Here is a 26,103-nt window from a genome sequence, read left to right on the forward strand (position 1 = left end):
TAGAAAGTCAGTTATGAAACTGAGAGTCAGGATACCTGGGTTCCAGCTGCAGCTTTGGGAGGGAAGTGGTCTCTAGTGGTTAGAGCAGGATGCTTGGGAGGCAGGACTGTTCTATCCCCAGCACTGGGAAGGGACTATTGTTTAGTCGTTAGGGCACCCAGGGGTGGGTGGGAGGGGAAGAGGAGGTGTCAGGACTGCTGGGTTCTATTGCTGGCTTTGTCCCTTAATCTCTGTGTGACTTTGAACAAGTACCCAAGGCCAGTGTTCAACAGTGGCCTCTGATTTGCATCATAAAAATGGAGGCATCCACAATCAGAAGCCACATTGTTCTTAGCCTCTCTGTGCCTCAGTTTCCCCATGTGTATATGATGACTGAGTTGTTAGGGGGCTGGCAGGGCCTGTGTACAATGGGATCATGCAGCCCTAGCAGGGTGCCTCCCTATCAGCTACCCCAGCATGTGGCTCTCAGACACCCATCCAGCCAGGCCCAGGATCCCCATCTTTCTGCTGTGGTTGCTCAGGTCCCACCAGCACAGGGGCTCCCTACATTCCACGTTGAAGGCCTTTCCCCATCACATGGGTTGGCCCAGGCAGCCTTCAGGCATGGGATGTGGAGGGGGAGCTGCTCTCATCAGCCCCAGCTGCCACGGGATCTTTGTTGCATCAGCCACCCAATCACAATACCCAGAGCCCTTCTCTTGCCCAGGTGCAGGGGCAAAGCCCTGATCCTGATGAACTGTGCTCCTTTTGCCCTCTGCTCTCCTGACCTGCCTGTGAGGCACAGGGGATGAGGCTGGTTCCCCAAGGGATTGTGGGTCTGTAACAGGCCAGGTGGGTCTCTCCTCACTGCCTTCCCATCAGGCAGGGCACCCAGTGACAGGCCCTTGGTGAAATATCCCTCCCTCTGGGCAGCACACAGAAGGGCTGAGTCCCTGTGCTGGAGAAGAGCAGCCCCAGAGCCCCGGGCACTTGTGCTTGCAGAGGCCACACGGCTCTCCATGGTGAGGGACAGCCTCTGTCTTTCTCCACTGCCCCTTGTCAGTCCCCCAGACAGCGCTGCCTTCCCAGGGATCCCAGAGCAGTGGCAGTGAGAGCTGAGCATGGGCACGTCACCTGTGCTGCTCTGGTCATGTAGAACAGGGAGCAGAGCACTCAACTGCCATGCGAGAGCCACAGGACTTATCCCCATGCCAGAGACGCAGCTGCACATACACAGGCCTCACAGTCACCAGCTAAACAGCACGCAAGCGGCACTGACCATCTGCTCCAAAACACAGGCCCCTGCTCCACGGTCACGTGCTGTGATCTGGGTCACGTCAGTGCCATCACTGGGAGCAGATTCTCTCTCTTCCCACAAGTCCATGATGAGGAGAAAACAGCTAAGTCCCGGCCAAGGAGACAACCTCTACACAGGGGTCAGCTGGCTGCAGCTGTGGGGCATACCCCTGGGTAGGTCAGTGCAGCTGCCATTGTGGATTTCCATCTTCCCCTGTGGCACCAGCAGATGCAACGGTCACTGTGAATTGGCTGGGCCCACGAGGCCCCACTGTGATAGAATCGTAGAATCACAGAATATCAGGGTTGGAAGGGACCTCAGGAGGTCATCTAGTCCAACCCCCTGCTCAAAGCAGGACCAATCCCCAACTAAATCATCCCAGCCAGGGCTTTGTCAAGCCTGACCTTAAAAATATCTAAGGAAGGAGATTCCACCACCTCCCTAGGTAACACATTCCAGTGTTTCACCACTCTCCTAGTGAAAAAGTTTTTCCTAATATCCAACCTAAACCTCCCCCACTGAAACTTAAGACCATTGCTCCTTGTTCTGTCATCAGCTACCACTGAGAAAAGGCCCCTGCCCCTTTCAGCCCCTCAGGCTCCCCAAGGCAGATAACTGTGACTGAAGGGACTTTTGCTGCTCAGCAGCCATGGTGCCGTTCTGGAGAGTGGTGCTGTGCTCTTCCACAGGGGGTGTGGCTCCAGAAGGCCCTTTCCTTGGGCACTGTCCCACTGATCACTGCCTCTGCAAGCATCACTGAGGGCAGGGGGCAGGGCAGGGTGGGGGTTTGAGGAGCTGAGGCGGTGCTAATGGGAGCTGATGTGGTGTCCAGTGATTACTACACAGTTAGGTCAGTTTAACTACATCACTCAGGGCCCTGAAAAATTTCACACCCTGGGTGATGTAATTAAGCCTGAGCCCTGGTGTAGACACCACTTTGCTGACCGAAAGAATTCTTCCATTGACTTAGCTACTGCCTCTCGGAGAGGTGGATTTACTACAGCGAGGGAAGAATCCCTCCTGTCTCTGTAATAAGTGTCCCCACTACTGGGCTACAACGGCGCCTGTAAGAGCTCTGCTTTGTTCTGTGTCAGGTTCCAACTTGCAACTGGCTGTGCACAGCAAGCGCTTCACAGCGCCTTGCCAGGAAAGCTCAACCCTTAAAGGCACAGTCCCCAATTCCACTGATCGAGCCCCAAACCCCAGGTGCCCTCCCAACCCCGAGCATCCCTGAGGTTCATGGGATTAAGACTCCGTGGGCAGCAGTAGCCCCATTCCAAGCACTGTGAGGGCAGAGGACCCAGTATCACCCTCCTTTCCATGTGCCCTATCAGATAGATAACACACCAGGCACCTCCCCTCTGCTGTCACCTTCAAAGCAGAAGCAGCAAGTCCCCCAGGGCCAGAAATATGGGGAGGGGGCGGAGCGTCACGCTCAGCCCCGTAATGCCTGAAAGCCCCTCCAGCTGCACAGCGCAGACTGAGCTGAACCCTGCAGCAGCAACAGGAGAAGCAGGACAGCCTGCAGCAGTCAATCCTGAGCTGCTGGAGAAGGTGAGAGCCTTGGGGCAGGCGGGGGAGTGGGGGTCATGCAGTCCAGTCACTGTCAAAGAGAAAGGATAGGCACACAAAGAGGCATGACTAGGTATCCCCAAAACCAGCACCAGAAAGCAGGGGTAATGCACTGCACAACATGGAGCCCAGCACTTCCAGACATCTAGCAGCCAGTGCCATCTGATCAACAGTGAGACTGTTACACGGTTCTGCTTGGTGAGATTGTTACGTGGCTTTATCCAGTGAGATCACTATGCAGTTCTGCCTGGTGAGATAATTTAACAGCTCTGTCCTGGTGAAACTGTTATACAGTTCTATCCTGGAGAGATCGTTAGATAGTTTTGTCGGGTAAGATTGTTACATAGTTTTATCCGGTGAGATTGTTATACTGCTCTGTCTGGGTGAAAATGTTACACAGCTTTGTCCCAGTGAGATCATTACATGATTCTGCCCAGGGAGATTAAGAACTGGTTCGCTGACTGATCTTAAAAAACCAAAGACAGATTATTAGGCCAGAAGAGACCACTGTGATCATTTAGTCGGATTCCCCCTAGAACTTCCCTGAATTAGTTCCTGTTTGAACTACAGCATGTCTTTGAAAAAATCTTTCAATCTTGATTTTAAAATTTCTAGTGTTGGAGAATCCACCATGACCCTTGTTAAATTATTCCAGTGATTAACTACCCTCATTTTTAAAAAAGTATACCTTATTTTGAGTCCGAATTTGTTGGATCTTTTTATGCCTTTGTCAGCTAAATTGAAGAACTCATTATCAAATAGGTTTCAGAGTAACAGCCGTGTTAGTCTGTATTCGCAAAAAGAAAAGGAGTACTTGTGGCACCTTAGAGACTAACCAATTTATTTGAGCATCAAATAGTTCACCATTGAGGGACTTACAGCCTATAATTAACTCACCGTTAACTTTCTCTTTGATAAACTAAATAGACTGAGTTCTTTAAGTATATCACTATAAGGCATGTATTCTAATCCTTTTATTATCGATCTTTTCTGAGCCCTCTACAATATATCAACATACTTCTTGAACTGTGGACACCAGAACTGGAAATGGTAGCCCAGTAGCGGTCAGACCTGTGCCAAACACAGAAGTAATATAGCCTCTCTACTCTGCTCTAGATTCCCTTGTTTATACAGCCAAGGACTGAATTAGCCCTTTAGGGCACAGTGTTGCATAGGGAGCTCATGTTCAGTTGATTATCCACCATGACCCCTAAGTTTTTTTCAGAGTCACTGTTTCCCAGGATAGAGTCCCCCATCCTGTAAGTATGACCTACATTCTTCATTCCTAGATGTATGACTTTACATTTGGCCATATTAAAACACTTATTGTTTGCTTGTTTACCAAGCGATCCAGATCACTCTGTATCACTGACCTGTCTTTTCATTTACCACTCCCCCAATCTTTGTGTCATCTGCAATCTTTGTCAGTAATACTTTGAAGTTTTCTTGCAGGTCACTGATAAAAATGATAAATAGCATAGGGTCAAGAACTGATCCTTACAGGATCTCACTGCAAATGACCCTATCGATAATGACTCCCCCTTTATTATTATTTTTGAGACATATCACTTAGCCAGTTTTTAATCCATTTAATGTGTGCCATATTGAATTTGTATCAATGTCATGTTGAATTTGTATGAATAGTTATCAGTAGGGAACGATCATGGAATGGGGGTGTTTCTAGTAGGGTTCCACCGGAATTGGTACTCGGCCTGACACTATTCAATATTTTTATCAATGATCTGGAAGTAAATATAAAATCACTGCTAATAAAATTTGTGAGTGACACAAGGATTGGCAGAGTGATAAATAAAGACAAGCACAGGGCAGTGATACAGAGCAGTCTGAATGGCTTGATAAGTTGGGCCAATTCAAACAAAATGTTTTTTAATATAGAGCTGGGTAAAACAATTTTGGTGAGTGGTATGTTCACCAAAAAAAAAAAAAAAAATGCCTTTTGGGGACATCAGAACTATTTGGGAATTTAGGTTGAAGTTGGCCAGAAAAGGAAATTTTTTATTTTGATGTTTCATTCTGAAACAGCGTTTTGTTTTAAATTTAGCTATTTAAAAAAAACAAAACACCAAAAAGGGTGAAACACCTCTAAAAATGATCCATAACAAAATGAAAAAAAATCACTTTGGGTCAAAAGAAATGTTTAGCTCAAACAAAAATGTTTTTTTTTTCATTTATTTTTGTTTTGATGGGAAAAACCAAAAACTCCTCAGTTTTGGTTCAAACTGAACAGATAGTTTTTTAGGATTTTCACAGTTTGGCTCCTGAACCCCAGAATTAATTATTCACTCAGCTCCATTTTAATACAGCCAAATGCAAAGTAATACACCTAGGAACAAGGAATGCAGGCCATACCTACAGAATTGGGGAGTGTATCCTGAAAAGCAGTGACTCTTAAAATGATTTACGGGGTCATAATGGACAAGTAACTCAGCATGAGCTCCCAATGCAATGGTGTGGGAGAAAGGGCTAATGAAATCCTTGGATGTATAAATAAGGCAGTAGGGTGTAGGAATAGGGAGGTGATTTGTATTTGGCATTGGTGAGACCAATACAGGAATACTGTGTCCAATTCTGGTTTCAACATTCTAAAAAGGATGTTGAAAAACTGGAGAGGGTAAAAGAGCCACAAAAATGATTTGTGGACTGGAGAAAATGCCTTAGACCTGCTCTACACTAGAAAATTAGGTTGGTTTAACTATGTTGGTCAGTGGTGTGAAAAATCCACACCCCTGAGTGGCATTGTTAAGCCGACCTAAGTCCCTATATAGACAGGGCTAGGTCAATGGAAGAAATCTTCTTTCAACCTAGCTGTTGCCTCTCTGGGAGATGGATTATGTAAATTAATGGGAGAGGCTCCCCTGTCAACTTTGGTAGTGTCTACAGCTGTGCAGCTGTACTGTTTTAAGTGTAGATAAGCCTTTAGAGTGAAAGACTTAAAGAGCCCAATCTGTTTAATTTATCAAAAGGAAGACCAGGAAGAGAGTTGATTACAGTGTACAAACACCTTCATGGAGAGAAAACATAGGATACTAAAGGACTTGTTAATCTAGCATAGAAAGGCATCACAAGAACCAGCTCCTGGAAGCTGAAGCCAGACAAATTCAAACTGGAAATAAGACACACAATTTTTTAACAGTGAGGGTGATTAACTATTGGACCAAACAACAAAAGGGATGTGGTGGAGTCTCCATCTCTTGAAATCTTTAGATCAAGACTGTACACATTTCTGGACAAACGCACCGTATCACCTGTGGGTGAACACTTTTCACAAAAGGATCACTCCATATCTGATCTTTTGGTCCTCGTCCTCAAAGGAAACCTGCACAATACCTTCACAAGATGAGCCTGGGAACTTAAATTCATAACTTTGTTAGACACTAAAAATCATGGTTTTAATAAAGACACTGGATTTATGGCTCATTACAACACTGGATTTATGCCCCTCTCCTTTTTTGTCATATTACTGCAGGAGTGTTTAATGGGCTCCTTCACCTTGAATGGTCCTTTAGAATACGTGTTAACTACTTATGCTAAACAATTTGTTCCACTTTGTATATAGCTGTAACACTCTGAGGCCTGGTCTACACCATAAAATTAGGTTGTCTTAACTATGTTGCATAGGGCTGAAAAGCCACACCCCATGGCAGTGTGGTTAAGCCAACCTAACCCTCACTGTAGACCACACTAGGCTGACAGAAAAATTTGCCCTTTGACCTAGCTACCACCTCTTGGGGAGGTGGATTATTTGTGTTGATGGGAGAGCCCCGCCCCTCCATTGGCATGGGTAGCGTCTACACTGAAGTGCTACAGTGGTGTGGCTGCAGCTGTGTCGCTGTAGCATTTTAAGTTTAGACCTAGACAGTGTACTTTTCCCAGACCTGAAGGAGAGCTTTTTGTGCCTCAAAACCTTGTCTCTCTGATCAGCAGAAGTTGGTCCAACAACAGATATTACCTTACCCACCTTGTCTCTCTGGAAGATATGCTTTAGCCAGACAAGTTATAGAGCTCGATACACAGGTAACTGTGTGAAAGTGTGAAATTCTATGGCCTCTGTCAAGGTTCCTCCCCCACTCTGAACTCTAGGGTACAGATGTGGGGACCTGCATTAAAACCTCCTAAGCTTACTTTTACCAGCTTAGGTTAAAACTTCCCCAAGGTACAAATTCATTTTATCCTTTGTCCTTGGAATATCCACTGCCACCACCAAACTCTAACTGGGTTTACTGGGAAGCGTAGTTTGGACACATCTTTCCCCCCAAAATCCTCCCAACCCTTGCACCCCACTTTCTGGGAAAGGTTTGGTAAAAATCCTCACCAATTTGCATAGGTGACCACAGACCCAAACCCTTGGATCTGAGAACAATGAAAAAGCATTCAGTTTTCTTACAAGAAGACTTAATAGAAATAGAAGTAAATAGGAGTAAAGGAATCACCTCTGTAAAATCAGGATGGTAGATACCTTACAGGGTAATTAGATTCAAAACATAGAGAAATCCCTCTAGGCAAAACCTTAAGTTACAAAAAAGACACAGGCAGAAATAGTCATTCTATTCAGCACAATTCTTTTCTCAGCCATTTAAAGAAATCATAATCTAACACATACCTAGCTAGATTACTTACTAAAGTTCTAAGACTCCATTCCTGGTCTATCCCCGGCAAAAGCAGCATACCGACAGACACAGACCCTTTGTTTCTCTCCCTCCTCCCAGCTTTTGAAAGTATCTTGTCTCTTCATTGGTCATTTTGGTCAGGTGCCGGCGAGGTTACCTTTAGCTTCTTAACCCTTTACAGGTGAGAGGATTTTTCCTCTGGCCAGGAGGGATTTTAAAGGGGTTTACCCTTCCCTTTATATTTATGACACGCCCCCCCAATCTCAGCCAGAGTGAAATATTCCTTAGATATTTCTTCCTGGAGCTCTAGGAAAAACAGAGTTAATAAGACACATGCATCTCTCAATATACTACCAAATACATAAAGACTAACAATATTTTCCACATCTCAAGGACGATTTTAACCAGTTGATTCTGGGAAACCTTCACGGGAGAGTGCATCAGCCACTCTGTTAGAAGCTCCTGAGATGTCGAAATCAAAATCTTGGAGAGCTAAACTCCACCGAAGAAGTTTTTTGTTATTTTCTTTGATGGTGTGAAGCCACTTCAGTGCAGCATGGTCGGTTTGCAGGTGGAAATGCCGTCCCCAATCATATGGGCGTAGCTTTTCCAGAGTTTAGACAATGGCGTAACATTCTTTTTTACTGACTGACTAGTTGCTTTCCCTCTCAGACAGTTTTTTTGCTGAGAAACACTACAGGGTGGAATTCTTGATCAGGTCCTTCCTGCATTAAAACTGCTCCCACACCACGCTCGGAACATCTGTGGTTACTAGGAACCGTTTGTCAAAGTCTGGGGCCCTTAGTTCAGGGTCAGACATGAGTGTCGCTTTAAGCTTGTTAAAGGCCTTCTGACACTTTTCGGTCCACTGAACGGCATTTGGCTGTTTCTTTTTGGTTAGGTCTGTCAGTGGGACCGTGATTTGGCTGTATTGCGGTACAAATTGTCTGTAATAACCAGACAAGCCTAAGAAGGATTGAACCTGTTTCTTTGACTTTGGGACAGGCGACTTTTGGATAGCATCTACTTTGGCCTGTAGGGGGCTGATAGTTCCTTGACCCACCTGGTGTCCAAGGTAAGTCACTCTGTTTAGGCCTATTTGACACTTCTTAGCCTTAACAGTTAGTCCTGCCTCCCTTATGTGCTCAAGGACTTTTTTCAGATGTTCCAGGTGTTCTGCCCAGGAATCCAAAAATATGGCCACATCGTCAAGGTAGGCGACTGCATATTCTCCAAATCCCGCTAGGAGACCATCTACAAGTCTTTGGAAGGTGGCGGGTGCATTTTGCAGCCCAAAACGGAGGACATTAAATTCATACAGCCCGAGATGTGTGATGAAGGCTGACCTATCCTTGGCAGATTCATCTAGCGGTACCTGCCAGTACCCCTTGGTTAAGTCCAAGGTAGAGATGAACTGGGCCCGTCCCAGTTTCTCTAATAGTTCATCTGTGCGTGGCATTGGATAGTTGTCTGGGCGAGTTACAGCATTTAGCTTACGGTAGTCCATGCAAAAACATATCTCCCCATCTGGTTTGGGAACTAGAACCACTGGAGATGCCCATGCACTTTTAGAGGGGCAGATTACACCCATCTGTAACATATCCTGGATCTCCCGTTCTATAGCAGTTTTAGCTTCAGGAGACACCCCGTAAGGTTGGACTTTAATTGGGCGAGCATTCCCTGTGTCAATGGAGTGGTATGCCCGTTCAGTCAGTCCTGGGGTGGCTGAGAACGTTGGCGCATAGCTAGTGCACAGCTCCTGGATCTGCTGTCGCTGCATACGCCCAAGGGTCATGGAGAGGTTCACCTCTTCCACACCACCAGCACTTTTCCCTTCATAGTAGACACCTTCAGGCCACTCAGCGTCGTCTCCTCCCTGGGCTGTAAACTGACAAACCTTTAATTCTCTGGAATAAAAGGGCTTTAGAGAATTAATATGGTACACCTTAGGCTTTCGGTTGGAAGTGGGGAATGCTATGAGATAATTAACAGCTCCCAGGAGCTCCTGGACCATGAATGGCCCTTCCCATGATGCTTCCATTTTATGGGCCTGGAGTGCCTTTAAGACCATGACCTGGTCTCCTACTTTGAAGGAACGCTCTCTGGCATGTTTATCATACCAGGCTTTTTGCTCTTTTCGAGCATCCTGTAGATTTACTTTAGCAAGGGCTAAAGAGGTTCAGAGGGTGTTTTGTAGGTTGGTGACAAAGTCCGGAATGTTAGTTCCTGGAGAAGGTGTAAATCCCTCCCATTGCTGCTTCACCAACTGTAATGGCCCCTTAACCTCACGGCCATATACAAGTTCAAATGGGGAAATCCCTAAACTGGGGTGTGGTACAGCTCTGTAGGCAAAGAGCAACTGCTGCAACACTGGGTCCCAATCATTGGAGTGCTCATTTACGAATTTACGTATCAAAGTTCCATTAAACTTCTCCACCATGCCATTTGTTTGATGATGATAAGGAGTGGCAACCAAGTGATTTACCCCATGAGCTTCCCAAAAGTTTTCCATGGTTCCTGCCAGGAAATTAGTCCCTGCATCTGTGAGGATGTCAGAGGGCCAACCTACCCTGGCAAAAATGTCTGCTAGTGCCTGGCACACACTTTTAGCCCTGGTGTTGCTTAGAGCTACTGCTTCCGGCCATCGGGTGGCAAAATCCATGAAAGTCAGTATGTACCGCTTTCCTCTGGGTTTCTTTTTCGGAAAAGGACCCAGAATATCCACAAGATATCCATCAAGAAACATCCTTGCCCATTCCCTCCCAGTGGAATGACTCCCCCAAACGGTCTTTGGTCCTGTTCACCCCAGCATGGCCACTAGGGTGATCATGGGCTAAGCTCAAGAGCTTGGCCCGGTATTTAGTTGGAACTACCAACTGTCTCTGAGGATGCCAGTCTTCCTGGTGTCCACCAGAAAGAGTTTCCTTGTATAAAAGTCCTCTTTCTACAACAAACCTGGATCGATTAGAAGAGCTGAGAGGCAGTGGGTTGCTCCGTGCCGCCGTCCAAGCTCTCTGGAGGCTTTCATCTGCTTCCTGTTCGGTCTGGAACTGTTCCCTTGATGCTGGAGACATCAGTTCCTCATTGGATTGTGGACCTATGCTTGGTCCCTCTGGAAGCGATGTAGGAAGCGATGTAGGGGATGGGGCTGTTTCCGTTGACTGAACCGCTCTCCGCTGGTGCGCTATGTTGGGATTCAGGCTCCGGCTGAGCCTCTTGTGTAGGGTTATGGGCTGCTGCCGGTTCAGGTTCGGTGGGGCCCTCTGGTGTTGAGTTTGCAAGTACTGGATTCAGTGCTGGCAATGTGTCTGGTGCTGGTTGTTCCGCTGGTTCCGGTTCTGGGACTGGATCCACTACTGCTGTTGCAGACCTTGGACTGAGGCCCGGGTCCATCACCTCTGACAGGGTCCTGATAGAAGTTTCCAGAACAGAGCTAGGCCTCACGGCTTGTTTAGCCTGGCTACGGGTGACCATTCCAACCCTCTTGGCCCACTTCACATGATTGGCCAAGTCTTCCCCCGACAGCATGGGGATGGAATAATCATCATAGACTGCAAAAGTCCATGTTCCTGACCAGCCCTTGTACTGGACAGGCAACTTGGCTGTAGGCAAATTGAAAGAGTTGGACTTGAAGGGTTGAATCGTCACTTGGATCTCTGGGTTGATTAAATTGGGGTCCACTAAGGAAGCATGGATAGCTGACACTTGTGCTCCGGTGTCCCTCCATGTGGTGACCTTCTTCCCGCCCACACTCACAGTTTCCCTCCGCTCCAAGGGTATCTGGGCCTGCGGACCTCTGGTGTGATCCCGGTGCAATGAAATGTAATCTGTTGGAGTTCTTGGGGCATTTGGCCTTTACATGCCTCAGCTCGTTACATTTAAAACATCGTCCAGCTGACGGGTCACTGGGGCGAGGTGGGTTGCTGGAGAACGGGGTGGTGGGACGATAAGGTGTCTGGAGGGTTCTTTGGGAGGTAGGTGGGGCCTTGGGCGGCCCCCGGTAATAGGGTGTGGTCTGGGGTTGTCTCTTCTGGTCTCCGCTCCAACTGCGACCGGTTTTCTTCTTCTCTGCCACCTCCACCCATCTGGCTCCAATCTCTCCTGCCTCGATTACAGTTTTGGGCTTCCCATCTAGGATGTATCTTTCTATTTCCTCAGGAACACACTCTAAGAATAGTTCCATTTGCATTAGGAAGGGCAAATTTACTGGAGATTCAACACTTGCTCCTGATATCCAGGCATCCCAATGTTTCACAATGTGGTAGGCATGTCGGGTAAATGACACGACTGGTTTCCACCTTAGGGCTCTGAAGCTCCGACGAGAATGCTCGGGTGTTATCCCCATTCTGACTCTCGCCTTGGATTTAAACAGTTCATACTTGTTCATGTGTTCTTTAGGCATTTCAGCTGCCACCTCAGCTAAGGGTCCACTGAGCTGTGGCCTCAGCTCTACCATGTATTGGTCAATAGAGATGATGTACCCAAGGCAGGCCCTTTCGAAGTTTTCTAAGAAGACCTCAGTATTATCACCTGCCTTGTAGGTGGGGAATTTCTGGGTTGGGGAGTGGTACCTGGAGAAGGATTGCCAGGGTTTGTTGGTATATTCTGCTGAGCCTTTACTTTCTCCATCTCCAATGCATGCTTCCTCTCTTTTTCCTTTTCCTCCTTCTCCAGCCGCATAAGTTCTATCTGTCTTTCATGTTCCCTTTGTTTTTCCTCAGCCTGAAATCTGGCTAATTCCAGCTTTTGTCGAGCCGTACATTTTGTCATCCTAACCTCTCTGTTTTTAACTAACTTTACAAGCGAGGTTTAGAAATAAACAAACAAAACTTGGGCTGTAAAATTTTGCTCTGCTGGAATAGAATACCTATTCTCTGATTGTGATTGTCAGCCTACAGAAAAAGACAATTCCCTTTGTCTCTGCTCTGGCCCCAAATCAAAGCAAAAAACCTCCAACTACTTGGAAACCTGCTTACCAGCAGCCTAAAGGAAAAAAAATTCCTTTTCAAACCAGTGCTCCTTGTAAAAAATTCAAAATCCTAAAAAAAAAAAAAGCCCCTGCCACTTTTGTCTCCAGGCAAATGGGTAGAACACCCCCCCTATTTACTTTTAGAAAAAAAAACTTCTGGTTTACCAAGACTGTGAATTTCCCTGCAGGAGGTTAAGTACCCTGCCTCCAGGCAAAGAAAACCTGCAATTCACAAAGATAATCCCCTTTTATCTCCACTCTGGCCCCAAAGCAGAGAAAAAACAAGCTGCTTTCCAGCAGCTCCAAAGGAAAAAAAAATTTCCTTTTTAAAAATCTGTATTTCTAGTTCAAAAAAATCTCAAATTGATATCAAAATGACTTCAGGTTAATCCCACCACTCTGCCACCATGTCAAGGTTCCTCCCCCACTCTGAACTCTAGGGTACAGATGTGGGGACCTGCATTAAAACCTCCTAAGCTTACTTTTACCAGCTTAGGTTAAAACTTCCCCAAGGTACAAATTCATTTTATCTTTTGTCCTTGGAATATCCACTGCCACCACCAAACTAACTGGGTTTACTGGGAAGCGTAGTTTGGACACATCTTTCCCCCCAAAATCCTCCCAACCCTTGCACCCCACTTCCTGGGAAAGGTTTGGTAAAAATCCTCACCAATTTGCATAGGTGACCACAGACCCAAACCCTTGGATCTGAGAACCATGAAAAAGCATTCAGTTTTCTTACAAGAAGACTTTTAATAGAAATAGAAGTAAATAGGAGTAAAGGAATCACCTCTGTAAAATCAGGATGGTAGATACCTTACAGGGTAATTAGAACCAAAACATAGAGAATCCCTCTAGGCAAAACCTTAAGTTACAAAAAAGACACACAGGCAGAAATAGTCATTCTATTCAGCACAGTTCTTTTCTCAGCCATTTAAAGAAATCATAATCCAACACGTACCTAGCTAGATTACTTACTAAAAGTTCTAAGACTCCATTCCTGGTCTATCCCCGGCAAAAGCAGCATACAGACAAACACAGATCCTTTGTTTCTCTCCCTCCTCCCAGCTTTTGAAAGTATCTTGTCTCCTCATTGGTCATTTTGGTCAGGTGCCAGCGAGGTTACCTTTAGCTTCTTAACCCTTTACAGGTGAGAGGATTTTTCCTCTGGCCAGGAGGAATTTTAAAGGGGTTTACCCTTCCCTTTATATTTATGACAGCCTGTGATACACAGGAAGTTAGACTACATGGACCCTTCTGGCTTTAAAATCTATGGGTCTATGAATGTACGGTTACATAATTCTGTCTCAGTGAGATCATTACATGGCTCTGTCTAACTTTGGCTCCTGGAATGTATGGAGTGCCCCTTTTTTGACACTCATGTGCCAATCAGCCTAGTAAAAGTACCAGTTACCAACCCAGGAGACAATGTTACCCATCCAGGAGTAGATTCCTCTGGTGATAACTGTGGGATGAGGGTGCTGGCTGAGACTTTGTACTCCCATGGCCTCTCTCCTCTGCACAGATGTTCAGGAGCATTTTCTAAGAATGGGGGATTTTCCTGGAGTGACCTTGGCTTGCATTTTATATCCTCCCTCTTCTTCCCAACCACTGCTACACCAGCTGGTGCTCTCCAGAAAAGTCTGGCACCAAACACATGTGTGGGCCCCCATGGGGAATGATTGTAAAAGACAGGAGGGGAGGTCGGTCCCCGGAGCAAGGCAGGGGCTGGGGCAAGCACAACAGAGCAGGAGGGGGTGGACAGGATCGTCCCCAGGGCGGCACATAACCGGTACCTACCTCTGTCTGCTGGAGCTGGGTCTTTGGGAGCCAGTTCTCTCTCTCTCCAGCTGAGCTGCAGCTCCTCCAGGCAGCAGCAACTGCTCTTCCTACCCTCCTGACGGGGAGGCTGACTGCGGTTACTCCTGTAGTCAGATTTTTAGTGTCTGGTCAGCAGTACTGACAGGACATTGCCAGGTCTGCTTTTTGACTGGACTTTCCAGGCGAAAATCAGACACCTGGCAACAGGGGCACCAGAAAGGGGGTGGGGCAGGGGGCCATGGCCCCATCACTTTTAGCCCTCCCACTTTTTTCCTGCCATAAGGATGCAATGCGGGGCCGGAGAGGAGAGAGCGGTGGGCAGGGCCTTGGGGGAAGAGGCCAAGCGAGGGCCAGGCTTTAGGGCGGAGTGGGGGTGGAGCATAGGCAGGGCCACAGGGAGTGGAATGGAGCAGGGGGATGGGGCCACAGTCTGGGCGCGGGTGGTCCCCCCCACTTTGAGGGAGCTTCCAGTGCTGCTGCCTGGCAACCATAATGGGCCCCTTCAACGGTGCCATTGGTGCTACTGTAAACCTGGTGCTGCTCTCCAAATAAGTCAAAGGTGTAGATCTGTAGGTGCATGGAGTGTGGGATGTACTCAGGACCTACAGTAACTAACAATAACCAATAATAATCATTCATCCTACAGCACCTGTTTTTTGTTCTGGAAGGAGCTGAATTGCAGCTGCCTATCAGGTGATTCAGCATATCCAGTTACTGCATTTAATACAGTTCCAAGGACAACACAGCCAGACCATCTCCTATCCTCATGTACTACCTCAACCCCTAACCTGCCCAAGGAAGAGAGGTGGGCTAGATCCCAGGAGTGTGGTTCCCAAACACCCTGTTCTAACCCACTAGATCACACTCCTCTCCCAAAGCTGGGGATAGGAGCCTGACTCCCAGCTCTTGTGCTCTAATCACACAGCCTTCCATGTAAGCATTAGCTGTATTGCCGATAACAATAATAGCATTGATAGTAATCAGCTGAAAAGAGAGAGATGCAGTGTATGAGCAGGAAAGGGCACGTGACCTGCCAGGCTGTGGGGAAAGCAGACTGTTCTACCCCAGAGGCATGCGGAGGGCAGGGAGAAGCAGAGGGGCAGTGTCATCTCCTGTGTGGGAGGTGGGTGCACCAGGGATATGGATGACTTACGTTCTCTGATGGATCCATTTTCCAGAGATGATCATAATCATTTTAATTCCCACACTCTGCACCCAGCCCCTATGCCCATCCTCACCAATGGGCTCAGACCTGTCAGTGAGGGCTCCTCACCTGGGCAAGGGCTGCAGCTGACCCTGAAAGCAAGCGGTGCTGAGTCTCAGCCCATATGACAGGCTTTGGTGGGTTCTGGGGGTCTTGGCTCCTTCTCTCAATTCTGGGTAAATGCGGGGTAGGGGAGATATGAGTTTTTTGCACTCCTGACTGGGGCCAGGTTTCCAGAGATTCCCTTATCTGTGCTCACTGAGAAGCTAGCCCCAACTGGGGAGGCTGAGCCCCATCACATCAGGCCCTGAGCTCTTGTGCAAATCTGGTCCTTAGAGCTTTCCCTAGCTGTAGCAATTTCATGGCTAAATCACTAGATTCCAGAGTTCTGGTCTAATTTAGCAACAGCAGAGGGTGCGGGGAGGAAGGAGGAGGCACAAGCTTTGGCTTCTGATTTAGATGAAGCGATGTAAACCCAAGGGAAAAGGCTACAAACCTTTTATTCTTGCTCATTCTCCCAACGCTGCACCTGCCTGTATAGCAGCATGATGCCGCTCACTCAATAGAGTCAGAGTTTTTCAGGGCAAAGGTCCTAGCAGGCCCATGGGGCTCTGACCTCTTGTGTCTGGCTTAGACACTTGGGGCAAGGTGTTCTGACCTACCAGTCCAGTGTGTACCACAGTCCAGCCAAGTGACTAGTGCTGCTGCCTAAGGCTGGGACCCTGTTAGCTCGAGCTATAGAGGATGGTCTGTGCTGCTGACTCAGGAACGTTGCCCACTGAGGTGCTGTGACTGGGGGTCATTATAGAGGCTGCTCTGGGCTGGGCTGTAGGGGACAGAGGGACTGGATCCTGCCCCCAGAGCTCTGTGGATGGTGAGCAGCTTAGAAGCACTGAAATCCCAGGATAGAGCAGGATCAGAGCGAGGGGCCTGTCAGGAAAGCAGAGCCTAGAGACAATTGCTACAAACCGCATAGGGCAGACTCGGGCCCCATGGCACTGCACCAGCTCCAGAGAGAGGACTTGGAGCAGGGGAGGGAGGAAAGGGGTAGAGTCACACACAGCTCTACACCCAATGTGCCCGGAACCAGCTGTGTGTCCAGCTCTCTGGGAAACTTGGCATGAGAGTGAGTTGCGTCAGTTAACCCTCTGATGTCATTTGACACTGGATAGCTAGCTAGATAAGATTAGATTAGATGATAGATCGGTGAAGAGCATCTAATCACTATACAATGATATCCAAACTTCAGATCACACAAGTCAGAAATAATCAGTTGAGAGTTTGGTTTCAATGGACTTGAGGGGCTAGGCTCTGTCCTGATTCCCACCACTGTAAATCCAGAATGACCCCATCCACCCAGTGTGGTTTGCCCTAGTGTCACTATGAGTCTGGCTGCTGGCATCAGGCTGGCAGAAACCAGTGAAGTTCAGGGTGACAGCATGGGACAGATAGACGCTGTAGGGGCCCTAGGGTAGAGCAGAACCAGGGCTTAGCTGCGATGACTAAAAAGAGGGGGCTGGACATGGACAGACCCAATGGCTCTCTGGAACCTGCCCTGCTCAGTGTTGCCACCTGGGCCTCCCCATAGGGCCTGGCCAGGCTAAGCAGTACCAGGTGAAGGCACCCCTAATCAAAAGGGATCAATTCCTGGTCTCTGAGAGTGGGAGGGTCTAATGAGTTGGGCATTGCCCCCTAACCCCACCCCCACTCCCTGTAAAATGTGTCTGAGATGCTCAGGCTCCAGGGGACCTTGCCAGGCTCTGAGTCAGAAGGAAAGTGCAGTGCTTCTAAGTGCGCTCTGCCCTCTCCAAGCCTGGAGGCACCAGGGACCCTGAATGGCGCAGCTGGCAGGGAGGGACGAGTGTGGAGCTGCAGGTCAGGGTGGTGCCACAACCGTCCCAGCTGGGCAGGAGGGTGCTCTGTTCAGTGCACAGATGGGGCTGGCTGCCTGGGGATGTTTGGAGCTGCCGCGCCCAGCCAGTGTCCCCAGGAGAGCTGGGGGACATTTTTGTACCAAAAACTTTTTCAGCGAAAAATGCAGATTCAGCGACACTGAAACATTTTGCAAATTCATGTCAGTTTCACCGAGTTCTTTGTTTTGAAAAAACAAACAAAAAAACCTGAACAAATTTAAATGTTTCGATTTTTCTTTGAGTTTGAAATTGCCAGCGACCCAAAAAACATCACTTCTTCCCCCAGCACTAGTCCCAGGCACCCCTGAGCGTGTCCTGAGCAGCAAGGGAGCAGTCACTGGATCCAAGTGCGGATGCCTCAGGAGCCATGTCAGGGCAGGCGGCCAAGCCTCACAGCCAGAGGCTGTGCAGTGGCAAGGGTTTACAGATTTCTCAGGTGTACTGAGGCGTCAGGCCTTGCCCCTTTACACACTGCGCCTCTAGCAGGATCCCTGCAGGGCTTGGGCTGGCAGCACATGAGAGGCACTGTGTAGGGCTGGTGTGCCTTTGGCTCTTACACAGCATCTGCAATAGGAAGGATCCACATGGGCAGGGTTTGGGGTATTTTTCCCAAATACTATACACAGCATGCAAGGTCTAGCCACATCTACACACTGCTGCTCTGGTGGGGGTTTGGTGGCTTCTGAACACAGAACACAGTGAGTGCCCTGTCCATGGGATAATCTGTCCACTCCCCCATTAGGTGGGATCTGGTCTCTCCAGAAGCACTTAGAAGGGCTGCTGGAAGGGCTTTAACTCAGCTCCAAGCCTTAGTCTGAGCCAGAGGGACCCTGCATCTGGGATGCGGAATGAGGCTGGCACATTTGAGCCTCTTGCCATGTGCAGCGGTGATGGCCCAGACCTCACAAGGAGCTGATCCTGGCCCCCACCCACCGAGTTGGGCTGGGGAGGCTTGGGAGGGCTGTTCCTGGCAGCAGTCCCTCCTCCCACTCGAGGCAGCATCTCATTGGCCTGTATGAGATGAATGGGAGTCTCAGCTGCGTTCCCTCTGGACAGTGCCATTCCACCCTGCACTAACCAGCCCCTCGCCCAGGACAAACAAAGGCGGATCAGGTCACCAAGCCAGTTCTCCCCTCGCCTGTCACTTTGTGCCTGCAGTGCAGGAGGCTGCTGGGCAGACAGGGCACCATCACCTGGGTGCTGGGCTAGGCACCATTCTCAACAAGCCCCCATGCTCCTGTAGAGCACTTAGGGATGGGGCGGTGTATAGGGTGCCAGGTCTGGCTCTCTCTGTCCAGTGAGAGCTGCCCCTGTCTCAGCCTGTGGTGTCTCTGCAGGACTCAGCGATGGCCCAGTGCCCAGGAGCAGCGGCATTGGCCATGCTGGATGAGATGCTGGAGATCACGGCCCAGAGCCTGGTGCACGCCGAGGTGGCTGAGCACTACCAGGTCATCCGGGAGCTGGGCAGGGGCAAGTATGGCCATGTGGTGCTGGTGAAACACAGGCAGAGAGGTAAGGAGCTGCCCTCACCTTGGACCTGCACACCACCTCACCTCTGCTCCCCCCGCCCCTCAGCTCCTCTCTCCAACTGCCCCGGGTCAGGCCAATGGTCCCATCTCACCTGGAATCCTCCCTCTAACTGCCCCGGATTAGATCAAATGGGTCCATCTAGTCTGGTATCCCCCACCCCCTGCTGTCCCACGTCAGACCCTGCCCACCCAGCATGCAGCTGGCTGGCCCAATCTCAGGATGGCTAGGAATGGCCATTCCTCTTAACCAGCTCCTACAGTGCACCCCTGCCCTCAGGATCTGGCTAGAGATCCCCCTGTGGCAGTGAGTTCCACAGTTCCATGCCCCGTGTCTGCCCAATGCCCTGCCTGTCTGGCTGGCCATGGTGTGAGCTGCTTTTCAAGGGGAACCTAACCTCTCTCCCACATCCTCAGGGACCCCCATGGCTCTCAAGCTGCTGCCCAAAGCTCACACCAAGCTGCACACCTTCCTGTATGAGTACTGTGTGGCACTCTCCCTCGCCACCCACCCTGCTATCATCGGCATGTTTGGCATTGCCATTGAGTCCAGCCAATACTACGGCTTTCTCTACGAGCCAGCGCTGCACAGAGACCTCATCTCCATCATCAAACCACGGGTGAGTGCCACCGTGTGGGAACAGGAACTGGGACTCAGCAGCAATCCAGATCCAGGAATGGGAATGAGACATGGGGCCTTCTCCTGTTGGAGGCACTCGCACCCATCTGGCCAATCTGTGGGAGACAAGCTGGCTTAGGAGGTGTCAGGATAGGGCTTTCTCCATTAGGGGGCACCAGCTCTGATCCAGCCCCAGCTTCTGGGACTGGCTGGCGGAGGGGGGCAGGGAATGGGCCCTGCTCAGGGACTGGGCATTGCCCTGCCAGGGGCACCATCTCCTCTCAAGCTGCAGGTTGTGGGGAATGACTGTACCCTGAGAAACCCCATCTCCAGCATTCGAAGTGCCAGAGTTTCCCCTACATGCAAAGCTGGCTGGTGCACGTTCGGCTGGCGGGGCTGCCATGGTGCTGTGGGTTGCAACATCTCCTCTCTCTGTCCCTGCCCAGGATGGGATCCCTGAGCCAGCTGCCAAGCAGTGTGCCAAGCAGCTGGTGAGTGCCCTGGAGTTCATCCACAGCCGGGGGCTGGTGTATCGAGATGTCAAGCCTGAGAACGTGCTGCTCTTTGACCCGGAGTGCCGGCGCATCAAGCTGACCGACTTTGGGCTCACCCGGCCCAAGGGCACCCGGCTCAAGTTGGTGGCTGGGGTGATCCCCTACACTGCTCCAGAGCTGAGCAACACCACCAGTGCCCAGGGCCTGCCCATTGATGCCAGCCTGGATGCCTGGGCCTTTGGTGTGATGCTCTTCTGCCTGCTGACCGGCTACTTCCCCTGGGAGCAAAGCCTGCCAGCTGACCCCTTCTTTGAGGACTTCATGCAGTGGCAGGAGTCGGGCCTGGATGAGGACCTGCCACGCCATTGGAGGCGCCTGACTGCTGAGGCCACCCGCATGCTGCGGAGCCTGTTGGTCCTGGATCCTTCCCAGCGCAGCCCTGTCAGTGGGGCCCTGCACTACGTCAATTGCCCCTGGAGAGTGGAGAACTGGCCTGGTGAGGAGCAGGCTGTGGGGTCCTAGAGAGACTCCTTTGGGGGAATGGAGGCCATCTCCTTGTGGGGCCTGTCTATAGAATGATCAGGATCCAATGCCCCACAACGTGCCTCCAGCAGGACAGGAATACGTTGAAAGGGGCTGTCAAAATAACAGCCATGGCAAGATCTGTTCCAAGGAACTGAGCTCCAGTTCCTGCCGGGCACCAATTCTCTTCTGGGTGCCAAATCCCCCACGGGTGCCAGTTCCCACTGGGCACTGATTCCCCAGTAGACACCAATTCCCCCTGGATACTGATGCCCACTGGGTACCAAATCCACCCTGGCCACTGATTCCCCAATTGGTGCCACTTCCTCCCACCCGGGTGTTGATCCCCTCCAGGCACCAGTTCTCCCCCAGGCACTGATTCAGCAATGGGAGCCAATCCCTGCCCCCCCCCGCCCCAACTACCATACCCCCTCCCTGATAAAGGCAGGTCTAGTTGCTATGGGGAGCACATCCCCCTGGAGCAGTTTCTGCCCACCGCAGCAATTGAATTGTTACAGAAATAGAAATTTATTCATCAATAAATTCTCATCTGTGGCTCTTTTTCACTTGTAATAAAATCTCCAAGCGGGGGCCTGTATAGTGTGTGAGAACAGGTTACAATGGGCTCTCTCCCTGCTTGGGGGATCCACCCAGGGTCCACTGCAGGGTGCCAGTAAGTAGCTGGGGGACAGGTGCTGGGGAGCCAAGGGGCTGGAAGGAGGCAGCTAGAGGATAGGTTCCAGGTCTGGCAGGAAGCGGGTAGATGGGTATTGGGGGCGGGAAGGAGTTAGAGGGGGGCTGAGGGGCTAGCATGTGGTTGTCATGGGATAGGTGCCAGGTCTTGCTGGAATGGGGTAGCTGGGGACTTGGTGTTGGGATGTAGTTCTGTAGTGTCCTGTCTCTCACTCTCTGTCTCTAGCTAATAAGTGTCCAGCTCAACTGCCAAGACCCCTTGCAGCAGTGCTGGGAACGTGGGAGCCGAGAGGAGGCTGAAGCAGGGCCTTAAATAGCCCCACACCGGCATTAGTCTGCCAGGTTTGGCTGTGGGTGCTCGAAGCCTGAGCTGGGTCTGGGATTTCCAGCAGTGACCTACCAGCGAGAGTCAGTGCCAGACACACACACTGCATTCTCTCACCCCTCCTGGGCCAGTTTGTTTCATTTTGTCTTAAATGGAGCATGGTCAGACTCCAGCAACAACCACCACAGCCGCTCCAGCCCATCTCCAAACGCACAGTTAATACCAGCCAAACAGATTGCCTGGCAGGGGCTTCCCCTGGAAAAGCCTCTCCAGCCAATGGGAAAGGGCTAAGGGGATTGTTCCAATAGAAGCCACACAGAGTGCTGTCCCTCCCAGTGCTATCACTGTTTCTTCCCCTTTGCTGTGTGTTTGATAATGGGCTGATAGGGTGGTTGTTACAATGGGAGCCTCCAGGGCTGGCGTTGCACAAACCCCAACCACCATTACCTTCCCGATGTTGGAGCAATGATCATTAAGGCTTTCATTACTATTGTCGCCCTTTAGCAACACAAGAACAGGCACAAACTGGCTGGGACAGTCAGTGCAGGGGGGTGCTTGCTCACAGTGGGTGGGTGTGAATGAAGCAGGCATGACAAGACAGGGGCAGAGCACCATGTGAGATGTGGGGCACCTGGCAGTCTGGGGCATGCCATTAGCCTAAGGGTCACTGAGATATATTGGCAGGGATTGGCTTTGCTAACCAGAGTAGGGGTCAAACCCTGCAGTATGAGTAGCTCAATATCTCTACGAGCGACATCAGGCCTTTCCCATCCCACAGGAAGAGCGTCTCAACTCATAGTCACAGTCAGTGTGGAGAAAGCTCAGTGTTATGTCACCAGCCCTACACCAGGATCAGGCCCCACAATACAGAGACCAGCTTCAAAATCATGAGATTTACACAATAATCCATGTGGGGTCTTTTGGGGTTGGAGCCTTTAGAGGGCCTTGTTTGTTAGCTTTTCTCCCCACCCCAAGGGTAAGAAACAGAGTTTGTTTTGGAAGCTGAGATTGTCCTATAATCTCATGACTCCAGGTGCTGGGGATTTATAGGAAACACCAGACATACTGAGAACTGGCAGCACTGCAGTGTTGGATGCTGGGACAGAGTTAAATTGGTGAAGTCAGAGCTCCAAGTGAAAGGTGGTTTCAGAGTAACAGCCGTGGTATTTTCAGAGGGGGCCCAAGTGCACTCAGCACTCAGCTCCCACTAATGCTATGTGATCTAGGTACTGAGTCTACTCTGAAAACCCCAGGCTCAGTGTACAGGAACCACATTTTGAAAAGGGGCCTCTGGTTTAGGGTGTCTCAAACCAGAGGCCTCCTGTAAAAAATTGGCCCAAGTTTCTCTCAAGTCAAGATCTGAAGGAATGAGCTTCTATAACATCTAAAGGGACAGCTACAGTCACAGCGATCAGGGGAAACAGCCCTTACTTTTCTAATGGGTTTTCTTTGTGCATTTCCCCATGACCTGTGCAGTTGCACTGGGAGCTCATGTTCAGTTGATTATCCACCATGACCCCTAAGTTGTTTTCAGAGTCACTGGTTCCCAGGATAGACTCCCCCATCCTGTTAAGTATGGCTACATTCTTCGTTCCTAGATGTATGACTTTACATTTGGCCATATTAAAACACATATTGTTTGCTTGTACCCAGCTTATCAAGCAATCCAGATAGCTCTGTATCAGTGACCGGTCTGCTTCATTATTTACCATTTTCCCAATCTTTGTGTCATCTGTAAACTTTATCAGCGATGATATTATTTTTTCTTCTTTATCATTAATAAAAACATTAAATAGCATAGCACCAAGAACTGATCCTTGCAAGACCCCACAGAAACACACCTGCTCATAACCTTGGAATAATGAGGAAATTGCAGACTACTGGAAGAATGCAAATGTCATGCTGATATTCAAAAAGGGCAAGCCGGTAACCCAGGCAGGCAACTATAGGCTGGTTATCAATCTCGAGCGAAATAATGAAAATGCTGATCCAATATTCAACTGACAACAAATTAAAGGATGGGAACATAATTAATTAACATGGTTTTATGGGAAATAGGTCCTGTCAAACAGACCTGATTTCAGTCTTTGATGAGATTACAAATTTGGTTGATAATGTACACAGACCTTTGCAAGGCATTTGTCTTAGTACCACATGACAACCTAATTAAAAATAGCACTATATAATATCAATAAAAACACATGAGGTAGATTACAAACTAGTAAACTGACAGATCTCAAAGAGTAGTTGCCCTTGAATGGGGTGTTTCTAGTGCGTTTCCTTAGGCCGGATGCTAGTCAACCTTTTTACCAATGAGCTGGAAGTGAATCTAAAATCACTGCTGCTAAACTTTGCAGATGACACAAAGATTGGTGGGGCGGTAACTAATGAAGAGAACAGGGCAGTCAGACATAGTGATATGGATCACTTGGTAAGCTGAGCCCATTCAAACAAAATTTGAATGCAGTTGCGCATCTAGGAACAAGGATGCAGACTATATGTATAGAACGGGGGACTGTATCTTGGAAAGCAGTGATGCTGAAAAGGATTTAGGGGTCATAATGGACAAGCGACTCAGCATGAGCTCCCAGTGTGATTCTGTGGCAAAAAGGGCTAATGTGATCCTTGTATGCATAGGGGAAGGAGGAGGAAGAGGGAGGTGAATTTTACCTCTGTATCTAGCATTACTGGTGAGACCAATACTGGAATAAAGCATACAGTTCTGGTGTCTATGTTATAAAAGCATGCTGAAAAATTGGAGAAGGTGCAGAAGAGAGCCACAGAAATGATTCGAAGAGAGCCACAGAAATGATTCAAGGACTGGAGAAAATGTCTTAGAGTGGAAGACTTAAAGAGCCCGATCTGTTTAGTTTATCAAAAAGAATATCAAGAGATGATTTGATTATAGTGTATAACGACCTCTACGTCAAGCAGGGCTGCCCCACTGGCCCAGTAAGGGGTTGGTACACCCCGACACTCAGTCATTGGGAGTCCCTGTGGGATCAGGTAATTGTAACAAGGAGGGCTCAGGACCTTGGCCAGGTCAAGCAAACAATCAGTTCGCAGCCCCCACAGGGCAGAACAATCAGTCTGTCTGTATCCCCTGGGTGGGGCAGAACAAACAAATAGTGGCCATACCTAGTGGCAAACTGGTGATGTGAAGGGGAACCCAGGCCCACCCTTCTCCACCGGGTTCTGACCCAGGGCCCTACGAAGTTGGGAAATTCCCCATTAAGTGTTTAAGCATCAGCTTTTACTATATTCCAAAGGTCACTTCCTACCACAAAGTGCATCTCAGACATCTCCCCAGCTGGCAGCAGCTGTGTTACCAGCTTTGCCCATTACTTTGGGGTACTCTCATTTATTAGGGTTACTCTTCTGTGGGGGGGGGGGGTATTCTGTACTTCTATCAATGTACTGCTTGTGTCACTTGTGTTTTCATATGGAGCTCTACTTCTCCCTGCTGCAAGTCCCCTCCCAATGGAGCTGTCCTGCAGGACCTAGGTTCCCCAGGGCTGGTTCCTCCAACCCCAGAATCAGATGAACACACATACACACATTAACAGAGAGTGTCTGAGAGAAGCGGGTTAATCAGAGCTCCCAAGCTGACCCCTTATATGTCCCTGACTCAGCAGGCTGGGTGGAGCAGCACCGCCAAGCTGCCACCCTCATAGGCCGTGGGCACCGCACCGGAATAGAGCGCACCTGATCAGGCTGGGTCAAGCAGCACTTTCAGTCTGCCCCCCTCATATGCCCCTGGACTCTGCAGGCTGGGTTGAGCAGCACTTCCAAGCTGCCACCCTCATAGGTTCCAGGTTCAGCACATCCCTCTCCCCACTTCCACATTACAATTGTTCTGGTAGTAACCCACTTGAGGAGCAAACCCCACAGGCTTTTTGGGCGCTGCAGGGATCTTTTATCTTAGGTGCAAGGAGCGTTGCTGCAGAGTGAATGAGGAAACCAAAAAACACTCATGGGGGGGGGAGAGAGAGAGAAGTAACCAGCTTAATCATGAAAGTTATTTATGGCCAGGTAAAAATCACAGGAGAGTGAAACAAACAAAACAGCTATAATATTAAATCTAACTTAAATTTGATTATAAAAGTCAGGTTTAGAAAACTATAACTGATCACACAAGTCAAGGTCAGAAGGCTATATCGAGAGAGAGAGAGAGAGCGCGCGAGCGAGCGAGCTGGGTTCTCACCACTCTGTGAAGCTGGAATCAATTGGGGGTTCCAGGTGGTGGTGGTAGCTGAGGGTCCGGAGTGCTGGAGACACGCAGAGTCAGGAGAAGATGAAGTCCCCACGGTATAGAGGCAGATTTTGGATGCAGGCATCAGAACACTTACTTGAGCATGGGTAGGGGTTTTTGTAGGGAAAGAACAATGGTTCAAGGGAGAACACTAGATTTGTTTATGTGTAAACTGATGGCTCAAGGGAGTATACCAGAGTTGTTTGGTTCAATGGGAGCTGATCATTCCTGGCTATGTGCGTTGTTTCTTGGAGGGAGCTCACAATGCAATTAGGGAGTTTCACTATTT

The 26,103-nt window shown here is 49.2% G+C and overlaps 1 protein-coding gene across 1 annotated transcript; it reads left to right on the plus strand.

The window, feature by feature from the left end:
* The first annotated feature begins 2,693 nt into the window (after positions 1 to 2,693).
* Positions 2,694 to 21,054, plus strand: LOC140905976 (serine/threonine-protein kinase SBK2). The gene is made up of 4 exons (XM_073329468.2): positions 2,694 to 2,830; positions 18,721 to 18,895; positions 19,327 to 19,529; positions 19,975 to 21,054. The coding sequence occupies exons 1-4, from the start codon at positions 2,723 to 2,725 to the stop codon at positions 20,542 to 20,544; spliced, it is 1,056 nt and encodes a 351-aa protein (XP_073185569.1). The 5' UTR covers positions 2,694 to 2,722; the 3' UTR covers positions 20,545 to 21,054.
* Positions 21,055 to 26,103: the final 5,049 nt, after the last annotated feature.

Source organism: Lepidochelys kempii, chromosome 2 (assembly GCF_965140285.1).
Source record: "Lepidochelys kempii isolate rLepKem1 chromosome 2, rLepKem1.hap1, whole genome shotgun sequence".
NCBI lineage: Eukaryota > Metazoa > Chordata > Testudines > Cheloniidae > Lepidochelys > Lepidochelys kempii.

What these genes read in the sequence shown, in the direction of transcription:
- LOC140905976 (XM_073329468.2), top strand. Translation starts at nt 2,723, where the DNA reads ATGCCTGAAAGCCCCTCCAGCTGCACAGCGCAGACTGAGCTGAACCCT. An exon ending in ATCCTGAGCTGCTGGAGAAG is followed by an intron (nt 2,831 to 18,720) that starts GTGAGAGCCTTG and finishes GTGTCTCTGCAG; the next exon opens with GACTCAGCGATGGCCCAGTG. An exon ending in GGTGAAACACAGGCAGAGAG is followed by an intron (nt 18,896 to 19,326) that starts GTAAGGAGCTGC and finishes CCACATCCTCAG; the next exon opens with GGACCCCCATGGCTCTCAAG.